The 13,288-nt window shown below is 31.7% G+C and overlaps 2 protein-coding genes across 2 annotated transcripts; both read left to right on the top strand.

The window, feature by feature from the left end:
* The first annotated feature begins 2,374 nt into the window (after positions 1 to 2,374).
* LOC134245215 (uncharacterized) lies at positions 2,375 to 10,692 on the top strand. Its single transcript, XM_062727483.1, has 15 exons — positions 2,375 to 2,703; positions 3,434 to 3,556; positions 5,677 to 5,790; positions 5,896 to 5,973; positions 6,054 to 6,178; positions 6,409 to 6,495; positions 6,585 to 6,671; positions 6,852 to 6,965; positions 7,126 to 7,333; positions 8,144 to 8,299; positions 8,529 to 8,614; positions 8,763 to 8,833; positions 9,254 to 9,360; positions 9,609 to 9,894; positions 10,297 to 10,692. The coding sequence occupies exons 1-15, from the start codon at positions 2,637 to 2,639 to the stop codon at positions 10,379 to 10,381; spliced, it is 1,794 nt and encodes a 597-aa protein (XP_062583467.1). The 5' UTR covers positions 2,375 to 2,636; the 3' UTR covers positions 10,382 to 10,692.
* A 589-nt stretch (positions 10,693 to 11,281) lies between these two features.
* LOC134245214 (uncharacterized) lies at positions 11,282 to 12,937 on the top strand (the record flags this gene model as incomplete). Its single annotated transcript, XM_062727482.1, has 3 exons — positions 11,282 to 11,546; positions 11,729 to 11,851; positions 12,770 to 12,937. Coding segments are annotated over exons 1-3 (358 nt in total), but the record flags the coding sequence as incomplete, so codon positions are not given.
* Positions 12,938 to 13,288: the final 351 nt, after the last annotated feature.

The raw sequence follows: 13,288 nt of genomic DNA, 5'->3' as shown, positions 1-13,288 counted from the left end.
CAGATATAGAGGTTGATGGATTATCAAATTCAACGGTTTTTACAGCCGTAGATCAGTGGTTTTGGAAAGATTAACAAGGTTATTGGAATCCAAATCCAAGAAAAATGAACGATAAAATCAAAATCAGTCACAAACGAAATCTTAATTCCACTGTCATTGTTACAGTTAAGGAGAACACGTAGGTATTAAGTATGCTAAGCTTTGAAATATAATTCCATGAATAATAAGGATGGTTGCGTATGTTTCTAATGTTTTTGGTTGCGTAAAAATGCATTGAAAAAAAATTATTAAAATTGGTGCATGATCGAGAAACCAATTCTCCTTCAGACAGGACCTACCATTTTAACGATGAGTATATTGAGCTAGTCATACATTGTTATCTTAGAATTCTTCGCATAGTTATGACTCAAAAATTTTCAGATCTATATATACTTTTTGTCATGATCATTTGGTATTTTTCACACTTTTCGCATCGGAAACTTCTCTTCTTGTTAAGTTTATTTGTAAACCTTTGGTCATTACTACCCTGTACCTGAAACAGAACATATTTCTATATCAATATTAACGAATGAAGGAGAATTGGACAGAAGTTCATGCAGTAATTGATTGCCTTTCATTTCTTTTTCCAAACAAGATCATGTAGACAGTTGTATATTTGAATTTTAGGTACAGATCTAGAAATAATGTGAGCTTACTAGTGATCAGTGTCTGCAATTTTTATCACGAAATTAAATGAACCAATGAAAAGATGGAGTGAATATTTACACTTTTAATCAATGAAGAATGATAAAGCGACTGGAGTGGATGGTATACCACCTAATGTGTTGAAATGTGGAAGAAAAAGAATAAATGATGTGATTGCCTGTTTAAACTTTTAAATAAAATTTTGGAAAGATGAAAGAATACCAGCAGAATGGAAGAAAGGGTTACTGTTAATAGTTAAACTGCAAAAAACAGGGAAAACTTAACTGCCGTGAAATCTGAAGAGGCATTACCCTGCTGCCAGTAGCTAGCAAGATCGTATGTAGAGTAACACCGAACAGGATGAAAGATGGTTTGAGTAAAGGTCTATGGGATGCATGAACAGACATACATTAGATCCAACAGAAGCTGCATTGACCTAACTGCGTTTTGAGAACAGGAACTATCTCTTGAATGGCAATCATATCTGATCATTAATTTTATCTATTTTGAAAATTTGGCACTGTCAACAGTGATTTTGCGGATGACCTTGTCCTCCAGATCAAGAAACGGGTATGGTAATGGATAGGTCATACACGGTACACCCTTTATAAGATACATTAGAGGGGCATTGGACTGGAATCCACAAGCTCAAAGAAAAAATGGGAAACCATTACACAGAGAATGTGAAGTTTGAAAGAGATTTAAAACATTGAAAAGACTTGGAATGAATCATAAATAATAGCTTAAACCATGGTAAAGTGACTGTAGTAACCCTGTGCTCCACAAGGAAAGAAAAGGACTAATTAAGTAAAGTTAGCATTAGTGAACGATACGAGATTCAAAACTTTACTAACGAATTTCAAAGAAAATGTTAAAAAACCTCTGAGTACTTTTGATCAACCCAAGCATATACTTTTGATTAAATTGATTATTACAATCAATTTTTGTGCATTTATGTCAATGAATTGTGAATTGTGAAATAATTTTTGTCTTTAGTTCAAATAATGTTAACATTGTAACTTAAGTTATGTTTAATTGCAAACCAAGCATTTTTCTATGAGATGGTTCCTCTAAAAATAAACAATGAATGGTCCCTAGCACGAAAAATATTTTTATATGATCGGGACAATAGAATCCATATGAACAAAAGTCAAATAAGTTATTCGATTAGCCAATGGTTTCTAATCTTCCTCAATCCGTGCATGTCCAGACTAAATTCTAAAACCTCTATGAGAGGAATACGATATATTATTTCCCACACTCTACAATTTAACATTAACAGCCTTAGCATTTTTCCAATAATATCAATGTCCAAATATCCATCGTTATTCCTTATTTTTATTGAATATGATTTCAGAATAATAATGTTAAGGAAGTGTGTTGTATATTATATCATGCTGTGGACAACTTTCAACATTTCTTGGCAAGGTTTTGCATAATTCACATTCATTCAATTCAAAATTATAAAGTTATAAATACAAGGATCTGTGCTATTGTTCGTCTGCTAAACCAACATCTTTGTTTCTTTTTTTCTTTTTGAAAGGAGCACAAGGTACATGTATTTATGATTTAGGTGTCTCTTCTGAAAAATTCAGGAGTGGATTGTATTAGTCATCTGGTCATAAGCATGTCCAGTTGTTCTTTATTACATTAATCATTCTATTTTATGATACTATGTAATTTAGGGGGTCAATATTTATTTAGAAATATATCATTCAAATGTAAAATATTTATAGAAACAGGAGTTGTGTTGATGTACAATTGTTTTTCCATAACAACCAGTTTTATTCTTCGAAACGGAAATTTCAAAGCACTATTAGGATGTTAAATTAAGACTAAGGCTCATCGCACTTCTACACCAATTAAGGTATAATGCCCAATACAGCAATGAATTTAACACAGCAAAATACTTGATGAGAAAAGGGATACGTACATGAACTAGAAATAAAGATATGGATATTGACATCAGGGATGCTGAAATGTTTTGGAGAAACCAAGCTAGAATTGAGGCTTCAAAGAGTAAGTTGTCATTGATAACATTTTATTTATGTCGAACAATAGCTGAGAGATTTTAATTATATTGAACAATGGCTGAGATAACTTCAAGAGATGAAAAATATATGAAATAGCATTTTAATGGGTCTGATTATTGTTTGTTTTTCTTGGGCATGAAACCATTTTGTCAAACTAAAGTGAATTACATGTTACCATCTTGAAACCAAATTTATATATTGTACAAATAAGTTGAAAATACAACACAGAAGTGCTAATAACCTTTGTCTTTCTACGGTCATATGTGTTATTTTCATGAATGAAACCTGTTTATGTGAAGAAAATATATATTTTGCATATTACGCAAAACGTGTGTTCGAAGACAATATCATTCTTAAGGGAATTCGACCCTCAGCCAGGAAGGACAACTCTTTAATTTATAATTTAATTTAACGAATCTTTAATGAAGCTTGTAAATTAAATATTTTCATGCTACAATTTGCATTATATGCCTCTCAATGTGCTTCAGGGTTCTTTGCAAAGCTCCAAAAATCACTTCTAATTTCATATTATGTTAATAAACATTGGTATCTAAAAATGCCATTACGGGATAAAAATTTCTTCTTTAATTAGACCTTTCTGGGAAGTTCAAAGTTGTCCTTCCTGGCTGAAGGTCGGTGTCCCTTAAAGAAATATCCTTACTTTTATTTATCAGCATTATACATATCGAAAAGATTGAATTGTATTTATTTTTAAGACTTTGAGCTTCGGTATCAGCAAGGACATGGGCCTTACAATGTTTTTATATTGGATACTTCTAAAAGTATTGGCGAAGAGGGCTTCAGTCAAATAAAGGATATATTTTCTACAATCATTTCCGGTAAGAAAACATTAGAAACATTAAATTAATTTAAAAAAATTAATTTCTTATTTATTTACTTATTTTATGAATATTCTTTATTAATTTATTAAACAAACTTTTGGGAATACAGATATATCTTCTATCCAATTTAAAAAAAAAACAAACGCGTTTGAAATAGTAGTACTTTGTACTAAATTCCATGTTCACTGTTTTAGCAGGAGGGGGGGGGGGTTAACTGGATTTAGCTTATTAACGTCAACTCCAGACAATCATAAATCGACTGTTTTATATCAGTTGACATAATGCCTCAAAGGTTCATAAAAATTCAGTTTTGTATTCAAAATTCAACGGTCTGGGGCAGATTTCATACATTGTTCTTTTGTAAGGCACTCTGTTCAGCTACACAAAATAAAAATACAAAATAATTCATGTAGGTTCACAGCTTTATTCCGAGAAAAAAATTCCAAGAAACATATATTTTTACAAGTAAACATTAACAATTATTCCTGACACTCAAAACTTAGATCTAAGATTCTACTGTAAATTCAAATAACCATCAAAGGTAAAACACTACATTTTCAACTTCTTTTGCTCAGTTATCACACGTTATTTTGCTACGTTCAACATTAAACTGACTTTCTAACAGCTATTTTGATTTTAAATCTAAAAATAGTTTCAACTACGGGTTGCAAGAACAGCATAAACAAAAATACTGATCATTTCCACAATAAAACATTTACATACTAAAATATTAACAAAATAATCTAATATTTAGACAATTTCAGTTATGAAACTTGAATGGTTGCCGCTACGTATAATTAGAAGTGTTTTGTTGATAGAAAAAAATATAGGGTGAATTCACCATGCATCGGACACCCTTGTAACTTGACAAGTTCAAGCGATTTCCCTATCGACGGAAAATTATCAAAATGAATCTAAACATTGATTATGTGATTAAAATATAAATTTTGGACACAATTATATGCTTTTAATTGAGAAAATATTATCAAAAATCGATGTTTTAAAAATAACCTCGAATTCACCATGGATCGGACATTGTTTACCATGCATTGGACAGACGGTATTTGCACTGGAAAAATATCTTAACTTTATTGCTGTGCTTTAAAGTCCTTGATATGAATATACTTTTACCTTTTATTTAAGAAATAACCCTTAACTGAAATTTAATTGGCGATATCGTTGCACAAATGTAGAACGATTCAAGATGCTTCACTTTGCTTTAGAAATGCTTTAAAATGCTTTAAAATGCATGGAATGCGGTCATTCGCGCCTTTTTTCATGGGTTATCATGCTCTGGTTTGTAGAAATAAATTGAGTCAGATTCTAGACGTCATATATTGATAACTTGTACTGAAAATTTAGATATTTTATTTTCTATTTCCACAAAAAACAGCTGTCAGTTGGGTTCTGTATGAAAATAGTAGTAATGGTCTATGCATCAGAAAGTGTCCGAAACATGGTTAATTTGTGTTCAATGTACGGTGAAATGTTCATACTTGTAGAAACCAGCTCTAATAAGAATAATACAAGCGTTGAAGTAAAATTTCTTCAAAATTTGTGCAAAATTGCCAATCACCGATAAAATTCACAAAGTCCTACTCGGAACTCGGAAGTCGAATTTAAAGAAGTATAACTCTAAAATAAAATTGCGAAATCATATATTTATGGTTATTCCCCTTTGATGATGTAAAATATGACGTAATTTCAAGGCCATTCTCGGGTTTTTTATCACAACATAAAAATTATCGGCATCATTAAAAAAAATTTAAACTTCAGCTTCAAGACAGAAACAAATAAATACATGAGACTCTCAAGTTCAAAGAGAGTTTATTGCCTAAAGTTGTCTGAAGCAAGGTTTGTGTCCGATGCATGGTTAACTCACCTTATAAATGTGTGTATGCATGGACCTCGAGCAGACTACAGGAAATGCAGTACGTTATACAAAAGAAAATGAAACTAAATAAAAATGGACATAAGATTTGAGGATTGATCCGATGTGGTAACATTACATCGACAGTATGCAACTTTTTAATGGTGATCTACACACCTTATGGTAAAACAATATTTCTCGCATTGTGTTTTAAATATTAATCGTATATAACAATTATCATTATCAGAGTTTGCCAACCATCCACAGGAAGATGAGAACATCGCTGTTATTGTTTGTGGAAAAATCACGAAATTTCAACATTATTATTCAAATCGTTACTCTGAGATTAAAGGCTGTTTAGGTAAACGTATTTGTATTGCAAAGTAACTTCTAATACATTTAAAAAGATTTGTTGCACCATTTTTTATATAGAAATCTAATTTTCATCATATTTCATTTTTTGAAGATGCATTAGAATATGGAGGACTCTCTCCACTTACAGGGGCGTTTTTATTAAGTATGGGAGCCATTGAAGTTGGAAGAGGTAAGGATATTCAAATTACCGGAATGTATCCATTTTTTATCTATCTTGTTTTGGTTGATATGATACTTTTACTTTCAAAGGCTTTTCAAACGGGATATGTGATATCAAAATTCGAGCACGAATAATCCTGATATCTGATGGTAGACCAACAGACTTCAATACATTTTCTGATGATGAGGATTCGCCCTTGAAAGAAACCATACAGGTAGAAGATAAAAATGTGCATAAAATTTCAATTTTCAACGAAAATACTTAAAAAAAACAACATATCCGACTCCACAAACCTCTTGTCATAACCTTACTTTACTCAGTATGGACTAACAAAATTAAAATTGGAAACAGACAAAGAAACAATGCAAAGAGACATATCAAAACAAGCTCCTTCTATTTTCAATCTTGATGGCTTTGAGGTTTAAAGGTTTGTCTACATCCTAGGCAAAGGATCATCTTCAGTATGTGGTGAAACATCTAGGGAGGGAGCATCCAATATTCTGCATACCTGTAGGGGAAAATCCAGATGTGGTAACTTTAAATTTATTAATTACATTGACTAAATGTTATCTTAATAAAAACAATTTTAAATTCAATAGCTGTTTGTATTATACTTATAGGCATATCTGAAATATTTAAGTTCAAAAGGAGGAAGGATCATTCATCCACATGAAGTTAAACAGATTGCAAGATTCACTCAAAATCTGGTGTGTGTATTCTTCACATTCAAATATATAATAAAGGACGGTGTTCGAAAAATATAGGTCTTCAATAATTGTGATGTTTTGAATTGATTAAAATTGAAGGAATTGCAATCCTTTAATTGAATAAAAATTGAAGACATACAGGACTAAATTGAAACAGTGTGCTAATTCTATTTTGTACAGAAAGTCTCGGCAATTTTATCAGCCGAACAAAACTTAGACGGGATTAACAGACAAACCCTCAACTCATTATTACAATGTAGTTTTCCCGAGACGATATTTTCAGAAGAGGACAAGGTAGATAATGTAGTTATTTGATTCAAGTATACAGTTTTCTATATTTTGTATAAATAAATCTGGATAGGTATCTTTTGACTCTTAGCACTCACATGTACTTATATATTTGATCATATTATATTGAATACTGTTCGTTATTTCCATATCCTTCTCATACCAGGACGATATATTGGATATCTATACCACAAGATCATTTTATACCGACGATCCCTCTGATTCAAACGACGAGGATGAGGCAAATATTAAACTTGTTGAGAGAGACCCTTGCCTACCAAACATAGGGACAAGAGTTAAACGAGGATCGGACTGGCATAGGTCAGATCAGGAAAATCATGGCCCTGGTACAGTTATTGGACATTCAAAGAATGGTGTGTATAATTATAGTTGTTTTCATTTCAACATCTATTTGAGTAAATATAAACTTTAATACAAACTTAGCAATTATCAAGAAATTTTCTTACCTACCTTTCAAAGCGCTATCACAGAAGAAGCAAATCGAAATATAATGGGATATTTAACCTTAAATTTTTTTTGTGACCCTAGGTTGATTTCATGATGAGTCTCTCATTACGTCAAATACAATGAAATGCTAATTTATGGTAATATAGATCTTCTGTTGTTCTTGATACATAATGTCTTCTGTTTGTCGTATTAAACTTTGTGAAAATTATATAAAGAGGTGGGCAAATAAACTACACGTATATTAAACAATTATTGTTGCTTTATTCATCTTCAGACATAACAGATAACTCATGAATTACAAAAACTGTAAAGGTCGAATTACAAACACTTAAATGTATTGGCGTCTTTCACAATACGTTCCTCAAATAGCTGTATTATATATTTTTGTGATGTTTGAAAAATATTCAACACTTTAATTACATTCTGATTTCAAAATCAGTTTCTCGTCTTCAAAAGTTGAAACATTAAAATAATGATTTTGGGAAATTAAATATATCCCTTGAAAGGGTTGTTTAAGATACATGTACACTATCAATTACTATCTTGCACAAATGCATGGAATGATACCTCATCCTTTTGTGAGTAAATATATTAAAGTAGCAATGCTTCCATGACAAAATCTTGGGTAAAAATACATATTACTGAGGAACGTATCATCTGTCCTTAATCAACAGAAGATACCATTATTAATCTCATGCTATTCTTATCATTGCTAGCTGGATGGTTAATTGTTGAATGGGACTCCGGGGGTAGAAATGAATACAGATATGGTGCAACCTTGATGGATAGGATTAAATATGAAGTCACTACTTGTTGTGAACCAAGAATTCTTCATAACACAATAATAGCAGTCGGATGTGTCGTGACAAGGGGTAAATGCACAAACGCGTTAAATAAGAGGAATGGAAACACTGAGGCTAAATTTGATAAATTTTTTTTATGAACTAAGACAACTTATAGTTAAACACTGTTATGGCGAACACCCTTATAACAAATTGACACAGCAAAGTACTTTTGATGGGTATGACGAACAATGATAATAACATAACAAAATTTTCCGTCCCTAATTCGTTACAAGATTGTTCTACTGTATTGATATAGGTCCTGACTGGGAACTGGGAGATCAAGATGGTGGAGAGGGAAGTCTTGGTTCTGTTTTTCGGATCAAGCGGAATGGAATAGTTTTTGTGTGTTTTTATTAATATCATTATAATTGTACAAGTGCTGATTTAACTGAAAGCTTAATTAAAATGTCTCCTGTAAATAAAAGTATCCCATGATTTTTCGAAACTAACGCTCAAATACAATTATTTTGTTTACTTTTTTTGTTTTTAGGTAAAATGGTCAAACATGTGCTCAATAAGTCATAGATATGGTTTTGACGGGAAATTTGACATCTTAATATGGTACATTCTTGTAAACATCTGAAATTTGAAAAACTACTCTGATTTAGAAAATTTTATATTTTTAAGCTACATGATCTAACTGTTGCCATTTGAAGATTAACAGCATGGCAGACTCAGAGCAACATAAAACGGTCCTTTACTTGGTCGCTTAATAATTATTTAAAAACATAATTTGAAATGTGAAGAAATTTTCCATCTAGTGAAGACCACTAATTATTTTCACCTTAAAGTATCTTATGTCATTTGCTGTAATGAAACGTTTTCCATGATACTTCAACTTCCCCAAAAGACTCCTACAATCCATCCAAATGTTATTGACTTTTAAAAAGTACTTCATTAAATTGATACAAAAATTAAATATTTTTACCTTGGTAGTCTTCCAAACGTAATGCTTTTATAATATTTTCAACACTGGTAAAGTGATCCCTACTCACCAGAGGTGATCAGCTTCTTAGAGGCCAAATGTGACAATAAAAGAGCCTTAAACAGAACACCGCCCGAACACCATCGACGTGAGCTTTCAAAAGGTACCACTAAATGTAAACACATATTGAAAGATCAGAAATATATGAATCGTAAACAAAGGGTTTTTATGGAATATTTATTTTATTTCTTTACTTGACACCTATAAAAAGCCAAATGTTTTTATACATCATGAATCTTGTGCTTAAATGAAATGCTAAATTTGATCTGCATGAAACTATCATGTTAAAGCCCTAAAAACTAACATTGAAACTACTATCCTGTTTAGTGTTTTTCCTTTCTTTATTATAAGCTACTGGTGAGGTCGGTATTGGAGGGAAAGCAGGGCTGGGATATCCGTGTCTGAAATTACCAAAAGGACAGTATTTCAAAAATGACAAAGTTTCTGAGGATTCCTCTTCCGACATTAAAGCTGATGGGTATGAGGAATCTGAGACATACACAGTGGACAAGCAATGGTTCTGGCGGGATTATGACGGGAAGTGGACGTCATATCCGCGAAAAATAAATGACAGAATCAACAAGTGTTACAACAGAAATCCGCACTCTACAGTGGTGGTTGTGTTAAACAAACATAAGTAAGAACAACATATATTGAAATATTTCATCTTTTTGTACTAAATATAGTTTTGTTTATTATGAGTAACATTTCAGTGAAAAGTTTCCTTAGATAGAATTTTAAATATATGGGCTTCAATCCTTTTCGTAAAAGAAGATTCTCGGGTAAATGCGATTCAAAAGTTATCAATGATTCGATTAAGATATTATTTAAAAACGTCAATACATTCAGATTTTGTGGTTTCTGCAACTTCCCATATTTTGATAAACCTTACTGGAAAAAAGGTCCTTACTTATCCCTGACTAAGATATGTTTTCTGAAAATATATATTAAGTTCTGTTACTTGAAAGGGATCTAGGCAAACTTCTCGTTTTAAAGAAATATATTTCTCACAAGGAATTTTAATGGGTTTTTTTATTAGTTACAGAGTTGTCATGTCAAAGAATATACAAATAAACCTAGAAACAAGGGAAACACACGAGGTGAAACTGGTGGAAAATGTGTGATTTATTCGGATCAAACTAGTAGACTTTCGTCTTATTTATTAACCTGTACATGGATGTAATTATTACGAAACTGTAATAAATATTTGAATCAAATATTGTGTTTGTTATTTTGATTTATAAACTTATTTACTCGTCAATGTGCTCATAAAGGTACAAAAATTTATCGGGAAGAGAATGACGTTTCAGGTGAGTATTTTGTCCCATGGGCCTCTGGTTTAAAATATATATCTGAAAAGATAAATTTCCGCCTCATCTATCTGAAATTAACTAAATCAGGAAACTTGCATTCAGGAAGACAGATCGTGCAAGAAGGATTTGGAAATAACGAACAGTATTCAATCTCAACGTCCATTAAACAAATATACAAAATAAGAGCAGAGCAAACACGGACCTCCGAAACATCAGAGGTGGGATCAGGTGCCATGGAGGAGTGAGCATCCCCTGCCGACCGGTCACACCCGCCGTGTGCTCGTTGTCATAATCAGGAAATAACGGAAAAAATCCGTGGTCAATTCAGTGTATAAATAATGGACTAACAATTGGTATGAAAAACGTCAGTCAGCATTTCATTCAATGATAAATTGTATTTGCTGACAAGGTCATTGTATCGACCATAGAATTTATGAAATATTATTTGGATCTCCAGTTTTCTTCAATAGGGTAAGTTTAGATAATATATGCTCTGTTTGTAAGAATTTGATACCTGCATGGTCCCTGTCGTCCTTTAAAGATTTTTATGTAAAACTTAATTTTCTTTGAAATAAAGTATTGTCTAAGCTGGATTACTTTACAAGTATCTACAGAAAACGAATTACGATCGTAATAATGATTTAATATCGTCATATTTGATGACATTCGTTTACAAGCTCATATAGTTTTTATATACAAGCACATATAGATTTGACATTGACTATATGCAAAATTCAAAAGTCCTGTGTTCATTATTCAAACATAGAAAGAATAGTTTAAAGCATGTTAATACAATACACATATCCCAGATACTTTGCATCATTTAAACTTACACCCAAAGACGATGTGCTGCTAAATAATAATGAAAATTAAAAATTCTTTCTCTTTCTTTAGATCGGTGATGTATAGATGGCTCTTGAATTTAGAAAAGCACAGGAACTCTGGCAGGAACAAGCACGTATTGAGGCTCAAAATAGTGAGTACTACATAGTACGATCATATATACAAATGCAAGTTTGGTATATATAAAAATAATTTTGATAAAAATAAATACAATGCAAATGTGACAGTATTATCTGTTTTAAATGTAACACACGATCCTTCTTGAGAATGTTAACTTTTGCTTTACCCTTTCTGGAAATTTTTATCCCTCTCCAGATCGTGACCTTCGTTATCAACAGGGAAAAAGTCCATGCAATGTATTTATACTGGATACATCTTCAAGTATTGGAATGGAAGGATTCTTACAAATGAAAGATTTGTTTTGTACTATTATTGATGGTAATGTTTACTTCATTCATATCATGTGTCTTCTTTGGAAGTATAGTTCAAAAGCTGATCGAATGCTCATATTTTTAAAATTGGTGTCATATTTGTAAAATTATTTTATCTCACAGTATGCTATCATGTGCAAAGTTCGAAATTTGATTATTAATTTGCATACACAAAAGTGTACTAAAAGTATCTATCGATATAGTGGATAATATGCAAAGCAACTATTTAAAAAATGAAGAGGAGATACATTTATTTGAAATTAAGAAGCTCCTAATCTAAATATCTAACTGAAAGGCTAGCAAAATTAAGGCCTAGAATCCCAGAGTATATTCATGACGTAATGATACGATGATATTTAACATACAATTTAGTTCAACCAAAAAGTTGAACAGGACTTTTAAACAGGGATCGTTCACAATGGGCTATACGTGCAATAAACGAACCTCCGTACCCTTTCTAGTTATTTTAGATGAATGATTGTTGCAAGATGCAACAAAATCAGTGAATGGATCATTTAATTTTTAACAATATTTTTATTAAAAATTGTATATTCGATATCTTAGAGTAAACTTGAAATTCATAAACTTCAGTAGAAAATCTGAATATCGATGAGTAATTTTAAGGAAGAAAAAAAATGTCTCAGTTGAAATTGTATATTTGTACTCGATACAGATTTCGGAAACCTCATCTGGTTAACAGTGTAGATTCTTAGAAGAAATATCTGGTTTTCTTATTCTCATTTCTTAAGTTTATAGTTTGGTCCCAACTTGATTTAATCATGCAATATCAAATATTTTTAAAGAATACATGTAAAATACAGTTTTGATATGACTTGAATTTGTTTTTATTTAACATCGACTCTGATGAGCGGTGTGGCCCATGGTCCTCTTTTTTTCACAGTTATTGCAATGTTTACTTTTTTAGAGTATGCTAATTATCCACATAACGACGAGAATGTAGCTGTAATTATATGTGGAAGAAGGACTAAAATTCAACATTATTACTCCAACCAATACATGGATCTCAAGCATTGTCTGAGTATATCAAAACAATTTCTTCCTCACAATATCAAACAATTAAGGTTGTATGAGTGTGAGCATTTTACATAACACAAAGTGGAATGAAAGTCGCATTCAATAAAACGTCAGGTGACGTTTATAAAACATTAAATAATTAATTATGCTATTCATTTAACTTTCCTGCATAATTTTTTAGATAAAAAATAAGAATTAAATTATCTGCATTGTCATTGACTGCCTCTGTTTATTTTACGGCATCAGACCCGTTTCCGATCTACATAGTAACCACAACGCGCAATTTCCCGAACTGACAGACGACAGAAAATGGGATGCACAAAGGGAGGCTTTGCCACCCGTAAACGGAAATTATTGTATAAAAGGCAGTCAGAAGCCCAGAAGCAGAGATGGGCACATGGTCATAAGG

The sequence above is a fragment of the Saccostrea cucullata genome, unplaced genomic scaffold (assembly GCF_032062105.1).
Source record: "Saccostrea cucullata isolate Sc308-1 unplaced genomic scaffold, CSIRO_AGI_Scuc_v1 ctg3428, whole genome shotgun sequence".
NCBI classification, from domain to species: Eukaryota; Metazoa; Mollusca; class Bivalvia; order Ostreida; family Ostreidae; genus Saccostrea; species Saccostrea cuccullata.
This window is presented reverse-complemented; position numbering and strand designations above follow the sequence as displayed.